General features: G+C 42.8%; 1 protein-coding gene across 2 annotated transcripts in view; it reads left to right on the forward strand.

Moving 5' to 3' along the window:
* TNKS (tankyrase) overlaps nt 1-20,918 on the forward strand; it is a 316,862-nt gene that overhangs the window by 231,936 nt on the left and 64,008 nt on the right. Inside the window, exons 14-19 of one of the 2 annotated variants that reach the window (XM_077273969.1) lie at nt 5,725-5,867; nt 8,216-8,381; nt 13,054-13,273; nt 16,487-16,596; nt 18,588-18,776; nt 20,169-20,406. In XM_077273969.1, the coding sequence (XP_077130084.1) occupies nt 5,725-5,867; nt 8,216-8,381; nt 13,054-13,273; nt 16,487-16,596; nt 18,588-18,776; nt 20,169-20,406 (1,066 nt within the window). Of the gene's footprint in view, nt 1-5,721; nt 5,868-8,215; nt 8,382-13,053; nt 13,274-16,486; nt 16,597-18,587; nt 18,777-20,168; nt 20,407-20,918 lie in introns of both variants that reach the window. The other variant, XM_077273977.1, reaches the window with a different exon arrangement.

Raw genomic sequence — 20,918 nt, forward strand, 5'->3', positions numbered from 1 at the left:
GTTCTTGGCACTGTTGTTTCTGGGCCGGTGACAGTGTTTTTGCCACTGTGACATCTTCGACCCTGGCCGCAGTATTGGCCCCCAGGCATGTAGCTTCCAACTTTTCCCTGGTTGGTGTGGTAAACTTGGCACGACTTTCTTCTCCCTGGCTGGTAGACCTTGTAATTGATGTCACTCAGCTTTTTGACTCCAGGGCTAAACTGTCTCCGCTTCGCCAACCAATTTTAGATCCTTGCCTGAGTCTCTGGTGCTTGAAGGAGACCCTCCTTGACGGTCGGCATCACCCTTGCAATACTGTCCTGCACTGGGCAACATGCTCGATGATGCTTCATTGGGGCGTAACCTCTGCTTACCAGGTCCCAAGTGTGTCATTCGTGTAACAACTCGATCGGTGATCACCCTGCAAAGGCCTGTGGAATTTCCCTGATAATGAACAGCAGGTATGATAGTAGGCAATCCCAGTATCGTCCATCCTTTTCCACATCCTTTAAGGCCATCTGTCCCTCTGCGGATGGTACACCAACTTCCTAAGTTGTGTAATCTACAGAGCCTTACCTAACTTTCTAATTACCTTGGACATGAATGACATTCCTTGGTCCATTAGAATCTTCTTTGGCAGGCCCGCCTGGGAGAAAATATAAACTGTCTCTCAGACTATGCTTCTGGTGGAGGAGTTTCTTAGTGGTACCGCCTCTGGGTACTGTGTTGCATAGTCCATGACCACCAGGATATATTGGTGCCCTTTGGCAAATATCCATCATGCAGTATCATCGGAGAGGCATCTGATTGGCTCCAAATTTATTCAGTTGCAGGTCAGTTACCCCAAACATATAGGCAAGATCATTGGACATTCTTCACCGTAAACGACAAGTGATGATATAGCCCTTACAGAGCCCTGACCTGAAAATTAAGTCTGTCTGGAATTACAGAGACAGCAGGTGTTTCACAAACCAACATTCACAGAAAATCTGTGATTACTTTTTCAAGATATTTGGAACAACCTTCCTTCCTAGTTCTTTCAAAAACTGTGTAAAGGTGCCTAGATGAATTGATGCTTCCATGTGGTTTTGAAGTCAAAGGGTGGCTACATTAAATATTAATTTGATTTTAACTATTATTGTGTTAATTCTTTTTGCATTTTGATAGCGAATCTCACCAGGTTTAGTTACGGCATCTTAGAACAGTATGATGTATGGGCACATACCCTAATTCCAGCAATATATCACGAACTGTGCTGCTTTCTGCAGTTTTAATTAAATCCCTATTTTTTATCTGCTGCAGATCAGTTCTCTGAATACTGAGACCTGAAGTACCCCACTCACACCACTGATTGGCAGCTTTGTGTGTACATTACATAGAAAGTTACCAATCAGTGGTGGGGGCAGGGTAATACAAAGCTCATAAATATGGAGTGTTGCATGGCAGCAGCGTTACTAGTCCTCTAGTGAAAATCTCCTGCTAAGTGATTTTATCTTAAAGGGAACCTGTCACCCCCAAAATCGAAGGTGAGCTAAGCCCATCGGCATCAGGGGCTTATCTACAGCATTCTGTAAAAGCCCCCAATGAATCCTGAAAGATGAGAAAGAGGTTAGATTATACTCACCCTGGGGCGGTCCCGCTGCGGTCCGGTCCGATGGGCGTCGCAGTCCGGGGCCTCCCATCTTCTTACGATGACGTCCTCTTCTTGTATTCGCGCTGTGGCTGCAGCTGGAAACGTCAGAGAGGCCCGGCGCTTGCACACTGCAGTACTTTTCTCTGCCCTCAACAGGGCGGACAAAGTCCGCCTGCGCCGGAGCCGTAGCGTGAAGACAAGAAGAGGATGTCATCCTATGAAGATAGGAGGCGCTGGACCGGACCGCGACGCCCATCGGATTGGAATGCCCGCCCAGGTGAGTATAATCTAACCTCTTTTTCTCATCTTTCAGGATACATCGGGGGCTTATCTACAGCATTCCAGAATGCTGTAGATAAGCCCCTGATGCTGGTGGGCTTCGCTCATCTTCGATTTTGGGGGTGACAGGTTCCCTTTAACTACAGCAAGCAGTCCATTAGGTGACTTCACTGGAAACATGGTCACTGACCCTGCATCAAGCTGCTCTCAGATTAGGTTGCAACAGTCTGGTGACAGATTCCTTTTATCTACACTACTCCTGCACTGTCCATAAAATTAAGGGTAAGTTCACACTGGGCGTTTTTGCTACCTTTTTTTTCTGCAGCAAAACCTGATTTCTTGGCAGGAAAGAAGCTGCGGCACAAACTCATGTTTTGAACTTTATAAGCACCATCTACCGTCTATCTTAGTAAGGAGTAAGTCTTTTGGCTATGAATTCAGGATATTGAGAATGAACAATCAGTCCAGAACGAGAGAGAAGTGGATTTCTCTAATAACAAATATTGCAATGTTTCTAATTTTCATGTGTTCTCTTCATTTATGAAAACAGAACAGTTACTTTATATGGCTTAATATACAGTTAGGTCCGTATATATTTGGACAGAGACAACATTTTTCTAATTTTGGTTATAGACATTACCACAATGAATTTTAAACAAAACAATTCAGATGCAGTTGAAGTTCAGACTTTCAGCTTTCATTTGAGGGTATCCACATTAAAATTGGATGAAGGGTTTAGGAGTTTCAGCTCCTTAACATGTGCCACCCTGTTTTTAAAGGGACCAAAAGTAATTGGACAATTGACTCCAAGGCTATTTCATGGACAGGTGTGGGCAATCCCTTCGTTATGTCATTCTCAATTAAGCAGATAAAAGGCCTGGAGTTGATTTGAGGTGTGGTGCTTGCATTTGGAAGGTTTTGCTGTGAAGTAAACATGCGGTCAAAGGAGCTCTCCATGCAGGTGAAACAAGCCATCCTTTTACACTTGCGTTTTCTGGTTTCCGTTGTCATGCAGTGAAATGACGTATCGACGGACGTCATGAAAATAGTGAAAAAACGTGTGCGACGGATCCAGTGAAGTGACGGATGCGTCATTTGTGTTGTTCCTGTTTGTCAATGGAAAAATTTCCGAGAGAGAGACTTTTTCCCGGGCTTGAAAATTCTTTCCGGGCATGCTCAGAGGGGCTTCCATTGTATGCGACTATGGGCAGTGCAGGATGCATCGCTGACCGATTTTCCGACGTGCTCAAAAAACGTTCCTATGAACCTTTTCTGTGCACGACGGACTGCTATTTTACGACGGATCCAGTGCACGACGGATGAAACGGATGGCCATCCGTCGCTAATACAAGTTTATGGGAAAATGCAGGATCCTGCAAATTTAAAACGCAAGTGTGAAAGTCGCCTTAAAGGGAACCTGTCACCCCCAAAATCGATGATGAGGTAAGCTCACCGTCATCAGGGGCTTATCTACAGCATTCTGTAATGCTGTAGATAAGCCCCCGATGTTACCTGAAAGAGGAGAAAAAGACGTTAGTTTATACCCACCCAGGGGCGGTCCGGGTCCGATGGGTGTCGCGGTGCGGTCCGGGGCCTCCCATCTTCATTCCATGATGTCCTCTTCTGGTCTTCACGCTGTGGCGCAGGCGTACTTTGTCTGCCCTGTTGAGGGGAGAGCAAAGTACTTCGGTGCGCAGGCACCGGGCCTCTGACCTGTCCCGGCGCCTGCGCACTGCAGTACTTTGCTCTGCCCTCAACAGGGCAGACAAAGTACGCCTGCGCCGCAGCTGCGGCGTGAAGACCAGAAGAGGACGTCATGGAATGAAGATAGGAAGGACCGGACCGCGACACCCATCGGACCCAGACCGCAGCGGGGACCGCCCCTGGGTGAGTATAATCTAACCTCTTTTTCTCTTTTTTTAGGTAACATCGGGGGCTTATCTACAGCATTCTAGAATGCTGTAGATAAGCCCCTGATGACGATGAGCTTACCTCACCATCAATTTTGGGGGTGACAGGTTCCCTTTAAGCTGCGAAAACAGAAAAAAAAACATCTGAGAAATTGCTGCAATATTAGGAGCGGCAAAATCTACAGTTTGGTACATCCTGAGAAAAAAAGAAAGCACTGGTGAACTCATCAATGCAAAAAGACCTGGGCACCCACGGAAGACTACAGGGGTGGATGATTGCAGAATAATCTCCATGGTGAAGAGAAACCCCTTCACAACAGCCAACCAAGTGAACAACACTCTCCAGGAGGAAGGCGTATCAATATCCAAATCTACCATAAAGAGAAGACTGCATGAAAGTAAATGCAAAGGGTTCACTGCACGGTGCAAGCCACTCATAAGCATCAAGAATAAAAAGGCTAGACTGGACTTTGCTAAAAAAATCTAAAAAAGCCAGCACAGTTCTGGAAGAACATTCTTTGGACAGATGAAACCAAGATCAACCTCTACCAGAATGTTGGAAAGAGAAAAGTATGGCGAAGGCGTGGTACAGCTCATGATCCAAAGCATACCACATCATCTGTAAAACACGGTGGAGGCAGTGTGATGGCTTGGGCATGCATGGCTGCCAGTGGCACTGGGTCACTAGTGTTTATTGATGATGTGACACAGGACAGAAGCAGCCGAATGAATTCTGAGGTATTCAGAGCCATACTGTGTGCTCAGATCCAGCCAAATGCAGCCAAACTGATTGGTCGTCGTTTCATACTACAGATGGACAATGACCCAAAACATAAAGCCAAAGCAACCCAAGAGTTTATTAAAGCAAATAAGTGGAATATTCTTGAATGGCCAAGTCAGTCACCTGATCTCAACCCAGCTGAGCATGCATTTCACTTGTTAAAGACTAAACTTCAGACAGAAAGGCCCACAAACAAACAGCAACTGAAAACCACAGTGAAGGCCGGGCAGAGCATCAAAAAGGAGGAAACAGCGTCTGGTGATGTCCATGAGTTCAAGACTTCAGGCAGTCATTGCCAACAAAGGGTTTTCAACCAAGTACTAAAAATGAACATTATATTTAAAATTATTGAATCTATCCAATTACTTTTGGCCCCTTTTTAAAACAGGGTGGCACATGTTAAGGAGCTGAAACTCCTAAACCCTTCATCCAATTTTAATGTGGATACCCTCAAATGAAAGCTGAAAGTCTGAACTTCAACTGCATCTGAATTGTTTTCTTTAAAATTCATTGTGGTAATGTCTTTAACCAAAATTAGAAAAATATTGTCTCTGTCCAAATACTGTATATATGGACCTAACTGTATGTGTAGTTCATTATGTCATGCTGACTATGCTAGTCCCTCTTCTAACGTAAAGTATTGCTTCACTTGCATGTGATTATCGTTTGCTTAATAAAGTTTGCTTGTGCTGGAATTTGTATAAATCTGAACGAGATCGTAGCACAGTGCACATACTGGCCGGTGGCTTTCCCAGCCCGAGCGTGACCACTTCCTATGCTTCTATGCAGCTGTCACACTCGGTTCGGTTAGAGCCGCCAGATAGTTTGTGCAACACCTTCCTATCTCATTCCTATTAGTACGGTCATCTGACTGCTCCGGTTTTTATGTTGATAAGAATATTTGACATGCAGCCTCTTGATAATCTAAACGGAAAGCAAATGGGTCTAAAAGCACAAAAGCCATGCACATTTTCTAGATATTGATTATGGCAAGTTGGAATATATTGTGTTCAGATTTATAATTACACCGTGCTTATCTAGATTAATTTCAGCTTTTCATTTACAAAATCCATAGTACTACTAAACTTTTATTCATTACTTCTTCTTTTTTTTCTTATTATTTCATAAATTCTTTACAGCAGCTATGCAGCCCCCAAAACGTGAATTGCAGGGATCTAGAAGGTCGACATTCAACTCCATTACACTTTGCTGCCGGTTATAACAGAGTTTCGGTTGTGGAATACCTACTACATCATGGTGCTGATGTACATGCCAAAGATAAGGGGTTGGTTTGCCAAAATGTATCTATTTTTTTTTTTTTAATTATTATTGTAAATTTAGTTTGAAATGTAATGCGACTTTTAAAGTGAATACATCACCTTCTGATGTCTGTCACGTCCTCCGGCGTCCACAGGGTTAAACTGCTTTCGGCAGGAGCGCTGCTAAATGCACACGCTGCTGCCGAGAGCTTCCCTGCACTGACTGTCAGTGCCGGCCGTAAAGCCGAGCACAGCGGTGACGTCACCGCTGTTACTGCCGGGTGCCGGCGCTGACACATTCAGTGCAGGGAAGCTGCCGTCAGGGGACGTGACAGGCGTCAGAAGGTGAGTATGTAGTGTTTTTTTTTTTACTTTTACAATGGTAACCAGGGTAAATATTGGGTTACTAAGCGCGGCCCTGCACTTAGTAACCCGATGTTTACCCTGGTTACCCGGGTGCTGCAGGGGGACTTCGGCATCGTTGAAGACAGTTTCAACGATGCCGAAGTCGTTCCCCTGATCGTTGGTCGCTGGAGAGAGCTGTCTGTGTGATATCTCCCCAGCGACCTAAACAGCGACGCTGCAGCGATCGGCTCGTTGTCTATATCGCTGCAGCGTCGCTGAGTGTGACGGTACCTTAAGTATCACAATACTTCTCTGTTGGGTAATCCACTTAGAAGCAAGCTCATCTTTCCTCTGGACTGTAAGCAGCAATAAACATATGTCCTTCTTCCTGCTGAACACCAGTCCCAGAGAGAGCAGGGTAGCAGTCAATCAGGGCTCGGCTACTCTATACTGCTGGTGTGCATCAGCACAGTAATTCGTCAGTCAGTGTATAAACTTGCTCATTGCACTGCCTGTAATATTTATCTATATTAGCCTTACAATGGATGTGTAACTATAGTACAGAGCAGGGCTGTCACACAGTATTTAACACTCCACTTTACATTTTAAATACAGAGTGGCTGTCTTTTCTAGTAAGTGATATGGTGTGTACTGCATGCATAATCACTATTCATGTTAAGGCACCATTCTGCTGGCATATTAAACTATATCCTCACTGCCAAATTGCTGCCATAATTACTGACCTAGGGAGAGACCTGTAAATCAGCTCTAGCAGCATTGGGAGAAGCAAGCGAGAGCTGGACTAGTCTATTCTTTGGCTATGGTTCCCGTCCTGATCTTTAAAGTAAATTTTCTCTGAAATTCTGGAGCATGTCAGAAAGAAGTGTACCCGGCTGCAGTAATGCAGCGAGGCTCTGATCCAAGAAGCCCATAGTTTGGGCAGTGTGCATCGGGTGACAGGTTGCCTTTATATCTTGCACTTCCTTAGACAACCAAAGAGGTTTTAGGTAGTATAAATACTGTTATCCTATTCTCTGTTGGGTGCAGCTTATACTCCGGTGTCCAAAAATACACACTAATTTCCTCTGAATTCCTGAACTCGCTTCTACAACCAATCCATTCAATGTTCAAAATAAATTAATTTTTTATACTGACATTGGGGATCTGGAGTGTAATTAATTCTGATAGTTCCCATTCCTGTAGCTGCAACTAGTGTGACGTGAGATAGTCTAAATTTTCCACAGGGTCAGGCCAGGATTTTATTGCTTGCCGTGTTTGCTGGTGCAAGTGTCTTCTCCTCCATCATACAGTACTTTACTATACAGTACCATGTTCCTCTACGCTACAGAAGAATACTTAAAGGGGTTGTCCACTTTTTTTTTTTTTTTTTTTTTTTTTTTTGTTGATTTAAGTGCATATACTTGGTTCCAAAAATATATTTTTGCAACTGGGTTTAATAAAAACTTTACTGCTCTGGCTTTTGCAGACTCTATTTCATGGCACAACTTTGATATGGTCTGTGGTCATTACTGAAAGGAGCTCCAAAAAAATGTCAACACTAAAAACTGTAAAACTGGGCTCAGGGACAGTCTCAGATAATTCTTTCTGCAGCTAACAATACATAGTGCAACATAGAGGCCATAAAAGACAAATGTTGCAAATTATTTTTATTAAACCCAATAGCAAAAAGTTTAGTTTTTTTTGCCACAAATACTTATATTTAGGTAGAAAATAAAATCTTTCTCCCAAAAGTAGACAAAACCCTCTGTGTACTCCATCCCAAGAGTTGCAGTACCGAAACAATAATTTTTCTCCCATTGGTCTTAATGGATTGAATTTTTGACCGTCGTGCTCCACGTGTATATCTGTGTGTGACATAATGGAATTTCTGCATCTGCAATGCATTCTTAAGGCAAATATTTTCCTGCAGATTACATTGTGGTCCAGGCTCATACATTGTTCTTTATGTAAATCAAGTAAAGAAAAAAAAAATGTAAAGGAAATAAAAATGTTTTATTTCTCTGTGCAGTGGCTTAGTCCCTCTGCACAATGCCTGCTCCTATGGGCACTATGAAGTGGCGGAGTTGTTAGTGAGGCATGGAGCCTCTGTAAATGTTGCAGACCTCTGGAAATTTACTCCTCTACATGAAGCAGCTGCTAAAGGAAAATATGAGATCTGCAAACTCTTATTAAAGGTAAGATGGCAAAATATTTTATTGGAGCTGGTTCATAGTTATTACTCATTGCTTGCGGGTTTTATTTTTGTTTTTATAGAGCTTTGCACTAGTGGGCATTGGAAACTCATTACAAAGGCAAAAACTAAATTTCCAAAGGTTATTGAAACAATAAATTAAATGTTGTTGCTCTTTTTATGCCAGGGGAAGCTGTATGCTTGGGTTTATATTTGAGATTTTATGGAAGCCAGAATATACATCTCAAAAGGTTAGCAAAGGACACATTGGTACCATTTGCAAAACCCTGTTGAAAAAGAAGCATGTAGAATATGACCTAAACCTAATTTTCATAAATAAGCGTGTGTGTATAGATATGTCTGTAAACATCTTTGGTTCAAGCATTGTTCAAACTCTCCTGTGGCAAGTAACAGTTGCTGGCAATATGAAAATCACACCTGAAACCAGATAAAAGGGGAAAAGTTGACTCTCAATCTTTGCATTGTGTGTCTGTGTGTGCCACACCAAGCATGGAGAACAAAGAGGAGAAGTGAACGGTCTGAGGACTTGAAAACCAAAATTGTTGAAAAATGTCAACAATTTCAACTCCAGAAGTCTTGATGTTCCTTTGTCCACGGTGCGCTACATGATCAAGAATGGGCCGGACAAAAGTAGGCAAAGAAATCAAAACCTATATAAATAAGTTGTGTGTAATAATGAGAAATACACAAATAACATGGAGTACCTGGAGAGACATGAAGCGCAAAACAGGGTCTTATCTGGTGGCAAAGGAGTATAAAGAATTAAGTGTTCTCCGCTTGTAGGGTTGTGATGGTCACAACTCCCATAGAGACATGTGAAGGCTGCTGCAGGACCACCAATTGGAGTATAATGTAGTCGAGTGAGGAAATGGGTGGTTAGGAATTTGCGGTGCCAAAGGTTCAAATATTTTTATTATTGTGGTTTCATCCTGATGAAGGGGTTTGAAAACCTTTAAACGCATTGACGAAATAAACCACATCCATACCTCTTCTTTATGATCATACTTTGGACCTTTGGCAGTGCGTCCTAACCACCACTCATTCTATTGCATAATGAGAAATGACACCAGGAAAATGTATTGAGCACATGAAGAAAGAGAGGCACGAAAAGCCAGCTGAAATCTGTCGGTAATTAGAAAGCAATCCTGCCACTCAGTGGTGACATGTCCAATCCTTATTTCTCCCGCTGTATAAAAAAAACACATACACTGTACATGTACACACACTGTACTTTAACAGACTAAGGGACCTTTTTAAGCTCTTAGGAAGCCTTTGCAGGTGGTTTTTTGTTAATTACTCTTATTTACTGATGACTTTTGGGTTTTCATTGGCTGTAACCCATAATCATCAGCATGTACAGAAATAAACACTTGAAATAGATCACTCTGTTTGCAATCACTCTATATAATACATGAGTTTCACTTCTTGTATTGAAGAAATGAAATAAATTAACTTTTTGCTGATATTCTAATTTTGTGATGTACATGCTCGTGTATATATGTGTGTATATATATATATTTGTTAGTGTATATATATGTGTGTGTGTGTGTGTAATATATAATATATATATATATATATATATATATATATATATATATATATATATATATATATATATTATATATTACACACACACACATATATATATACACTAACAAATATATATATATACATATATATATATATATATATATATATATATATATATATATATATAATGTGTGTATGTATGTGCAGTACACACACACATAAATATAGATAGACTGACATACAAAATTGCTGTTATTGTGAACAGTTGAGCAAGTTGAAGATGGAATGATCTCTAGAAGGGCCAACGTTAAAGATTTACATTTCCTTTGTATTTTAGACAAACAAAAAGATTGCAAAAATTTCTGAAGATTCTCAGATAACTTTGACCAAAGTTTCACACCTTGAGGGCTGTCCCACACGTCCAGATAATTCCGGTACCGGAATAAATCGGTACCGGAGTTATCCGTGTCCGTGTGCCTGGGAACTCACGGAGGCCATACGTGCGGCACACGTGTGCCGCCCGTATGGCGAGTGGGTACCACACGGAGCGTGTGGTACCCACTCTGCATCATGCTGAAGCCGCGATTCATATCCTCTCTGCAGTAGCGTTTGCTGCAGAGAAAATATGAATAATAGTGTTTAAAATAAAGATCTATGTGTCCGCCGCCCCCCCACCCCCTGTGCGCCCCCCCCGCTGGTCAGAAAATACTTACTCGGGTCCCCCGTCGGCTGTCGCTCCTTCCTGGTCTGGCCGCGGCTTCTCCTGCATGCGGTCACGTGGGCCCGATCATTTACAGTCATGAATATGTGGCTCCACCTCCCATAGGGGCGGAGCCGACTATTCATGATTGTAAATGATCGGCCCCACGTGACCGCATACAGTAGGAGGCGCGGCCAGACCAGGAAGGAGCGAGGGAGCGGGTAAGTATTTTCTGACCAGCGGGGGGGCGCACAGGGGGTGGGGGGGCGGCGGACACATGGATCTTTATTTTTAACACTATTCTTCATATTTTCTCTATAGCAAACGCTGCTACAGGGAAGATATGAATACCGGCTTCAGCACCATGTGGGGGGGACAGCGCTTACTGTAGCGCTGTCTCCTGCACGCACACGGACCCCAGACGGAGAATGTCCGTGTGAGGTCCGTGTTTTACGCGGACCCATTGACTCTATTGGGTCCGTGTAAAACGTGCGCTCCCACGAACACTGACATGTCTCCGTGTTTGGCACACGGAGACACGGTCCGCAAAAAATCAATGACATCTGCACAGATGCATTGATTTTTATGGGTCTACGTGTGTCAGTGTCTCCGGTACGTGAGGAAACTGTCACCTCACGTACCGGAGCCACTGACGTGTGAAACCGGCCTAATTAGCATGTTAGGGTTATGGCTTGTTCACTATCATCATTAGGAAAGGCCAGGTGATGCAAATTTTAGCTTATAAAAACCCAGCCTCCTTTTACCTTGTGCAAAAAAACAGCATCCTTGAGTTCTTCTAAATGGTGGAGGCACACAAAGCAGGAGAAGGCTATAAGATGATATCAATGCGTTTTCATGTTGCCCTTTCCTCAGTTCGAAATGTAATTAAGAAATGGCATTTAACACGAACAATGGAGGTCAAGATAAGGTCTTGAAGACTATACAAAATTTCAGTGAGAGCTGCATGTAGGATTTCTAGAGAGACAAAGTCAAAACCCCCGCTGTAAAGACCTTCAGAAAGATTTAGCAAAGACACCTGCACAAATATGGCTTACATGGAAGAGTCATCAGATCTCTCCTGCATCTTCACCATAAAATTCAGCATCCGAAGTATGCAAAAGAACATCTAGACAAGCCTGATGCATTTTGGGAAAAAGTCTTGTGGACCCATGAGGTTAAAATAGAACTCCTTTGATCACGATGATCAAAGGTATGAGTGGAGAAAAAAGGGCACAGAATTTTAGGAAAAGAACATCTCGCTAACCATTAAGCATGGGAGTGAATCAATCATGCAGTGGGGTTGTGTTGCAGCCAATGGCACAGGGAACATTTCATGGGTAGTGCGAACAATGGATTCAATGATGCAAACATAACACCATCTGTAAAAAAGCTGAAGTTGAAAGGAGGACAGATTCAATAATGGATAATGATCCTAAACGCACATCAAAGTCCACAACAGACTACCTCAAGGCGCAAGCTGAAGGTTTTACAATGACCCCCATAAGTCCCCTGATCTGAACATCATTGAAAATCTGTGGCTAGACCTCAAAATAGCAGTGTGTGCAAGACAACCCAGGAATCTCAAAGAACTGGAAGAATTTTTCCAGGAAGATTAGATGAAAATAAGACTTGTCTGGCTACAAAAGCAAGGGGAGCTTACTAACCATGCAGGGCGCCCAATCTTTTTCATGGGCCCATTATATGAATATATATATACATATACACTCTCACACACACAATAACAGTAATTTTAACCAGGGGTGCCCAAACTTTTACATGCCATTTGTATTGTGAATTATAAAAAATATATACGTCAAGCAATTTCAAGTGATAAAACACTGGTCGTGCATGGCTGTCATATGACATTCACACATAAAATAATACATCCCAGAATTGTACATGTAGGATTAAGGAGGACACCACGTATACGGTAATATGTGTGCAATATAAACAAGATGTCACAATCTTCATTTGTGTCATTTGCGTTCATTCTTTACATCTGCGTTTTCCAATGTAGTGGTAATGATCAGGTCATGTTCCCACATTACGTATAATTTCCACTGCAGATTTAAATTTGAATTTCAGAATCCGCAGGCTTAATCTACATGAGTTACTTGTGCATTTCACCCTACTCCTACTAATCATTGATTTGGGAGAAATCTGCAGAGAAAAATTCCATAATAGAGTGCTGCCTTTTTTAAATTACGCGCCATGCTTTCATTTTCTTTATGGGTTATTTTCGCCAGCATTTGAATGATATTATGAAGAGCTGATTTCTTGTATTGTGCTGTAAATTTTCATATTTGCTGTACATAATCTGTTTCGCAAATCCATGATGTGAACATTGTGTTGATTATTTTTTTCCCTTGCTTTACTTACATTTTTTTTTAAAGTTTGGTTGAAAAAGCTCTTGTTTCTTTCCCAGCATGGAGCAGATCCAACCAAGAAAAACAGGGATGGGAATACACCCCTAGATTTGGTAAAAGATGGGGATACAGACATTCAAGACTTGTTACGAGGAGATGCAGCTTTGCTTGATGCAGCTAAAAAAGGCTGTTTAGCAAGAGTGCAAAAGCTTTGCACACAAGAAAACATTAACTGCAGGGACACACAAGGGAGAAATTCAACGCCTCTGCATCTAGCAGGTGAGACTTGACCTACTGGGGGCCTCGTACATGTTCTGTCTAGTCTCATATTGCTGGTAAAGAACCCATATACCGTAGTCTTGCAGATTATTCTTTTATTGGCCAGTTTGATAAATCACATTGCATTGGTGCTTAAGCATGAGAACCATATCAAAGGTAGGCAGCTAACGTGAAGGAGCGTAGGTGAAATGTCTGTCTAAGGCAATGTGCACACGTCCAGGATTTTTCGCGTTTTTTTCCCTTTTTTTGCTATAAAACCGCGAAAAAAATGCTTACATTAAGCATCCTATTATTAGAATGCAATACGCAATTTTTGTGCACATGTTGCGTTTTTATTATTTTTAACATTAGATCTTTTTACTATTGATGCTGCATAGGCAGCATCAATAGTAAAAAGTTGGTCACACTTGTCAAACACTATGACCAACCTGTCAATCAGTTGATCAGTGTGACCAACCTGTCAATCGGTTTTCCAAGCAATGCTACAGATTGCTTGGAAAACGCTAGCATTCTGCAAGCTAACTACGCTTGTAAAACGCTAGTGTTTAGCGGCAAAACGCATGCCAATTCCGCATGCGTTTTTCCCGCGGCAGGGAGTTCCGGAATTGCCGCTGAAATTTCCGTGGCAATTCCAGATGTGTGCACATAGCCTTAGTGTACATCCTAAGTGAGAAATATCCTATTGTTAATGTATTAATCTATGTATCAGTCAGCAGACATACAAGCAATAGGTTGATGACAGATGCTGTAGGGTTTCATCCACATCTGATTAAACCTTCCTTTACTAAATATCCTGTTACTGATCAGAGCTGATGAGCCGTGTCATGAGTGATGAAGCATCTGGAATTCCAGCTTGCACAACTCATCCCTTCTTCCTCTTACAGTGGACGACTTTTAACTAATGAATAGTTATTCATGCAGACTACATATCACACTAGGCGATGGGCATTACCACCAAATAAGCTCCATGAATTGGGAATTTCTCTATGTGAAGTCATAATGAAATCTTTCCCAATGTCGGTGACATTTTTCTTCTTAAGAAATGCTTGTTACACATGTATGGCTGGGTTGTGTAGTTTGATACCAGAGCAGAACACTGCAGCAGTTGAGCACTAGTCCAGGATCCATTACTGCATGAAGTGCTCTTTGCGCTCATGGAGATGTGTGGTGTGGCAACCATTCACATGATGTCCAGCATTTCCCATCCTAACAGAAAAGATACTTGTGGGGTCGTAAATGGCACCCATCATAGATGGTCATCTTATTTCCATTTGGTACTTGTTCCTTGTGTATGTTGCTAAAAGCCCCTAAGGGTATGTTTCCATGGGGGGGGAATTGCTTGAGTTTTTGCTGCGGATTGGATGCTTCGTACAACCGCATGTCCAATCCGCAGCTCCCAGATGTTACAGCATAGTGGAGGGGATTTTATGAAATCCCGTCTTTACTATGTGCACACGGCCGCATCCGGCTTCCCTGCATACGTTCAGTCTCCGCAAGATAAATAACACAGTCCATGAATACGATGCTGTGATTCCGCAGGTTTTCAATGAACACAGGCGGAATCACCACGCGTACAACAGGGGGCGGCACTTTGGGCGGAGCGGGGTATCCTATGCGTCCAAAGCGCTGCCAATACGCCCTGTGGACACATAGCCTAAGGAAGGTCATGAGGTTTTCGATGTGACTGCCAAGGAAATTTAGGATTGAGAATGCACAAATACAACCCTTTACTGACACAAGATATCACAGTTGTTGAAAATGTATCCATGATGTTAGGTCTTTGCAGCGTAGATTAAGTAATTTTTTTATTTGTCCTTCCTCAGTTAAAATTCACACTTTTCTAGTTCAATGCCTTTGCTTTTTGCCTATTTACGGAGCTCAATCAAAGTTAGTCCGTGTCCCAGTTATTTCCCCAGCATCTACTCCCTCATGTTTTTCTGTTGCCTCCCTTTCTCATGCAGACTGGTCTGGTAATACTGTGTGATAGGAGGTGGTGATTCAGTGTTTGTGCTTGAGCTACATCCTGCAGTGCAAATATGTTTAAAGGGAACCTGTCACCCCATTTTTCGCCTATAAGCTAAGGCCACCGCCATCAGTGGCTTATCTACAGCATTCTGTAATGCTGTAGATAAGCCCCCGATGTAACCTGAAAGAGAAGAAAAACAAGTTAGATTATCCTCACCCAGGGGCGGTCCCGCTGCGGTCTGGGTCTGATGGGGGTCGCGGTCCGGGTCTGATGGGCGTCGCGGTCCAGGCCTGGCGCCTCCCATCTTCATGCGATGACGTCCTCCTCTTTGCTTCCTGTCAGGGCTCCGGCGTACTTTGTCTTCCCTGTTGAGGGCAGAGCAAAGTACTGCAGTGCGCAGGCGCTGGGCCTCTCTGACCTTTCCCGGCGCCTGTGCACTGCAGTACTTAGCTATGCCCTCAAAAGGGCAGACAAAGTACGCCTGCGCCGGAGCCCTGACAGGAAGCAAAGCTAGGAGAACGTCATCGCATGAAGATGGGAGGCACCAGACCCAGCCCGCGACGCCCATCGGACCCAGACCGCAGCGGGACCACCCCTGGATGAGGATAATCTAACTTGTTTTTCTTCTTTCAGGTTACATCGGGGGCTTATCTACAGCATTACAGAATGCTGTAGATAAGTCCCTGATGGCGGTGACCTCAGCTTATAGGCGAAAAATAGCGTGACAGATTCCCTTTAAAGCCCTTGATTATGTGTTAGGATACAGAATATTCCATTTTATGAAGGGAATCTGTTTCCAGGATTTTGATACCCAATATGAGAACTACATGATGATGTAGGGGCAGAGACCCTGAGTGCAATGATGTATGACTCTACTTGCAGTTTAAATATAAGCTGTTGGGTCTGAGGCAGATCTGTCAGTTCTCTGAATGCTGACCTCTAAAACCCCGCTGACTTCACTGATTGGCCGCTTTCTGCCTATGCCATCAGTAGTGGCGGTGTGGTTGTGCTATTTGGCAGCAGGTTCCCTACTGCTCTAATAATTATCTCCTGCAGATAATACAGTGATTTCATAAAAACTACACTAAGCAGACCAGTAAGTGACACATTGCTAGAATTGGGGTTTCTGTCTCTTTTTGCTGCTGTCCGATAAAGTAACAAAAACCAGGTGACGGATTCCTCTTAAAACTGTTGTCCTTCTGTTTTGTGTCTCTGAAATTCTTCTGTTCCCTTCTTTCTTCTTTCAGCCGGTTACAACAACCTGGAGGTGGCGGAGTACCTTCTAGAGCATGGTGCGGATGTAAATGCACAGGATAAAGGAGGGCTTATTCCCTTACATAATGCTGCATCATATGGGGTAAGAATATAGGAAATATTTAGTATTACTGGTGTGTTCCATCACTAGTGGGGTCCAAACAGTAGGTTCAATGCTGTACTACCCAACCACCACTGATCAGGCTAAATAGAAGATTGTCTTTATCTTTAGGGTTCCCTCACACTGGTGTAGATTCCCTCATGAGAGATTCGGGACGATTATGCTAAGGCCACTCTGACCAAATTATATTAAGAGTTTGATCCTAGCGTCGGCATACACCGTGTTATTATGCAAATTGGATTTAAGTGTCATAAAGATTTAAATGTTTTGTTTTTCAAATAAACTCGTGGATGGTATTATGTCTCAAGGCTTAATGGATCACTGAAATCAATCTTAAACACATGTGATAATTAGTTTTCCAGGTGATTCTAATTAAAGAAAAACTACTTAAAATTGATGTTCCACATTATTAAGCAGGTCAGTTTTCAAGTAACATGGGGCAGAAAAAGGATCTCTCTGCTGCCAAAAAGCATCAAATAGTGCAATGCCTTGGTCAAAACATTAGATATTTCCCCAAAACTTAAACGTGATCATCGTACTGTTAAGAGATTTGAGGCTGATTCTGAGCACAGATGTGTTTTTGATGATAAAGGCAGAATGAGGAAGGTTTCTGCCAGGCAAGTCCATTGGATTAAGAGAGCAGCTGCTAAAAAGCCATTACAAAGCAGCAAACAGATATTTGAAGCCGCTGATGCCTCTGGAGTCCCTTGAACCTCAAGATGTAGGATCATTTAAAGGCTAGCTGTGGTGCATAAACCTACTATTCGGCCACCCCAAAACATCGTTCACAAGCAGAAACGGTTGCAGTGGGCCCAGACATACTTGAAGACTAATTTTCAAACAGTCTTGCTTACTGATGAGTGTTGAGCAACCCTGGATGTTCCAGATGGATGGAGTAGTGGATGGTTGGTGGATGGCCACCATGTCCCAACAAGGCTGCGACGTCAGCAAGGAAGTCGAGGAGTCATGTTTTGGGCCGGAAAACAGCTGGTAGGGCCCTTTAAGGTTCCTGAAGGTGTGAAAATGACCTCTGCAAAGTATATAGAGTTTGACTGACAACTTTCTTCCATGGTATAAAAAGCAGAAACGTGCCTTCAGGAGCAAAATCATCTTCATGCATGACAATGCACCATCTCATGCTGCAAAGAATACCTCTGAGTCATTGGCTGCTATGGGCATAAAAGGAGATAAACTCATGGTGTGGCCACCATCTTCCCCTGACCACAACCCTACAGAGAACCTTTGGAGTATCATCAAGCAAAAGCTCTATGAGGGTGGGAGGCAGTTAACATCAAACAGCTGCTCTGGAGGCTATTCTGACTTCATGCAAAGAAATACAAGCAGAAACTCTCCAAAAACTCACAAGTTCAATGGATGCAAGAATTGTGAAGGTGATATCAAAGAAGGGGTCCTATGTTACCATGTAACTTGGCCTTTTAGGATGTTTTGGAGTTAAATAGCTTTTTTGTTCAGTGAATGTGACCTCCTAATGCTGCAAATTCAACAAATGAGCATTTTCAGTTCTTTAAAACATATCAAATGTTTAGAAATTCTACTGTGCCTAATAATTTGGAACAGTGCATTTTCAGTTTTTAATCATTTTGGAGATTATACTGTTATCATTGGGAGGTTTCTTCAATAAAATTCGATGTATGCTCTAACGGGTGATGACTTTTATTAGACTGACTGTCATTTGGACCGACCATTTAGGAAAATCCGAGAAAAATGTCATTTGCATAATAATTTGGAACATGGTGTAGTGTGATCCGATTCTCTCGCACATGCGGAGTGAAGTCCACAGCACAATCTGCAAATAATTTATGCAGATCGTGCAGCAAATTTGTGTCATCCATCAAAATATACCCCAAGGGAGGAGCTTTGGCAATAAAGTTACTATTTTTGAGAGTCCTTTTCAAAATAGATTTGAACCTTCAATTATATTTTCATTCTTTTTGTTTTTTGTGTATTTCCAGCATGTTGACATTGCAGCATTATTGATAAAGTACAACACTTGTGTTAATGCCACGGACAAATGGGCATTTACCCCCTTGCATGAAGCAGCGCAGAAAGGAAGAACACAGCTGTGTGCGCTGCTTTTAGCTCATGGTGCAGATCCCACGATGAAAAACCAGGAGAGCCAGACGCCATTAGATTTAGCCACAGTAAGTGTTTAAGTTCTTGATTTGTTCTAGCCGTTTTTTATTAAGATGTTCTATTTTCAAGATTTTTATCCTGATATAGATCATGAATAATTTTTTCTAAAACACAACTGTCACATTCCCAGTCTGTTATAAGTACATTATAGAACAGATGTGTGTCGGGCTGGGGTAGCTACGGCCCACCAGTGTGTCGACTTGGGGGGCCCACTGTTCAGCTTCATGAAAATTATCATATTACCCTCTTTCCCAAATTTTCTTCTGCTTCTATAGAAAAAATAAGGCCACGTTCACACTTTGCGGCCTGCTCTGCGGGTTAATCCCGCAGCGGAATTGATAAATCTGCAGGGCAAAACCGCTGCGGTTATCCCTGCAGATTTATCGCGGTTTGTTCCGCGGTTTCCGCTGCGGGTTTCCGCCTATACTATTGATGCTGCATATGCAGCAATATGCAGCATCAATAGTAATGTAAAAAATAATAAAAATTGGTTATACTCACCCTCCGATGTCCGGATCTCCTCGGTGCTGCAGGCGGCTGTGCCGACAAGGACCTTCGTGACGTCACGGTCATGTGACCGCGGCGTCATCACGGTCATGTGACCGCGACGTCACCACAGGTCCTGCTCGCACAGCAACTGAGACCGGATGCCGCGGGCAGCGCTGAGAGGTGAGTATAGCATCATTTTTTATTTTAATTCTTTTTTTTACACCAAAATATGGTTCCCAGGGCCTGGAGGAGAGTCTCCTCTCCTCCACCCCGGGTACCATCTGCACATTATCCGCTGAACTTCCCGCAACGTGGGCACAGCCCCATGTGGAAAGTGAGTGGATCAATGCATTTCTATGGGTGCAGAATCGCTGCGATTCTGCACCAAGAAGTGACATGCTCCTTCTTTTTTTCCGCAGAAATCCGCAGCGTGGGCACAGCGGGTTTTGTTTTCCATAGGGTAACATTGTACTGTACCTGCATGGAAAACTGCTGCGGATCCGCAGTGTCAAATCCGCTGCGGATTCGCGGCAAAACCCGCAAAGTGTGAAAGTAGCCTAAGGTAGTTTGTTGAATGAGTGATGAGCTCCTGTTTGTGCACAGTGAATTAATGTGTTGGCCAACTACTCTTCATGTTGGGGGTAAGTGGCTTACTCTTGCATAGAGGCCCACCGGAGGATTCTCCTGTTCTGCTTCCGGCCAGTCCGAGCCTGTGTGAGAATACATAGATCAATGAAACTACCCATTGAAAACCCAAATGAGCAGTAATGTAAATATGATACAAATGAATCTGCTCAGCTCCTCCTGGTTCATAACCTGGCGATCAAGGCATGGTAGTGTGATGATATGCTTGAAGTGTATTTATTTCTTTAAAATATTTTTTTGACCCTAGAGTTTTGTTTTTCATTTAGGCTGATGATATTCGAGCCCTGCTAATAGATGCAATGCCTCCCGAGGCTTTGCCTAGCTGCTTCAAACCTCAAGCAACAGTAGTCAGTGCCTCAATAATTTCACCAGCATCCACCCCCTCATGTCTGTCTGCTGCCAGCAGCATCGATAATCTGACTGGTCCCTTGGCTGATCTTGCTGTGGGTGGATCTGCAAATGCTGGCGATGGAGCTGCAGGGACAGAAAGGAAGGAAGGTGAAGGTAAAACTGTGTTATGATCGGTTAAACTAGAACATATTGATCTCTGGTTGCGAAATATGTTGCACACCAATAGTTAATGATCAAAAACACATTTATAAAGCTGTAAATCCAGGAAAGTAAAAATAGTTTTCGTTGGAAAAAATATTGTCATCAACATGTTATGTTTTTTTTTATTAAAGTAAGAAAAAAAATGATCGGGATTGTGTCATGTGTATGAGCTGCTCTAGTGGACAGTGAAGACACCGTTACATTCCTGCGACAGGAGATGGCGGCTGCTACTGATAAGATTCTATGTACGCGGGAGAAGGGAGGAGTTATAGGCAGAGCTCCTCCCATCTACATAGAATTGGATCCGGAACAACTGCCTGTCCTGTCTCCGGAATGGGAGAGTCTGTCCTCACTGAATACAGATTTTTACATTGGAATTGGGAAATGTGATAATGACTGATCAATTCTGACAAAGTAAGAATCAGATTTCTCTGATAAGATATGTTGCAAAGTTGTTTATTTTC

This window comes from Ranitomeya variabilis, chromosome 1 (assembly GCF_051348905.1).
Source record: "Ranitomeya variabilis isolate aRanVar5 chromosome 1, aRanVar5.hap1, whole genome shotgun sequence".
In the NCBI taxonomy this organism is placed as follows: Eukaryota; Metazoa; Chordata; class Amphibia; order Anura; family Dendrobatidae; genus Ranitomeya; species Ranitomeya variabilis.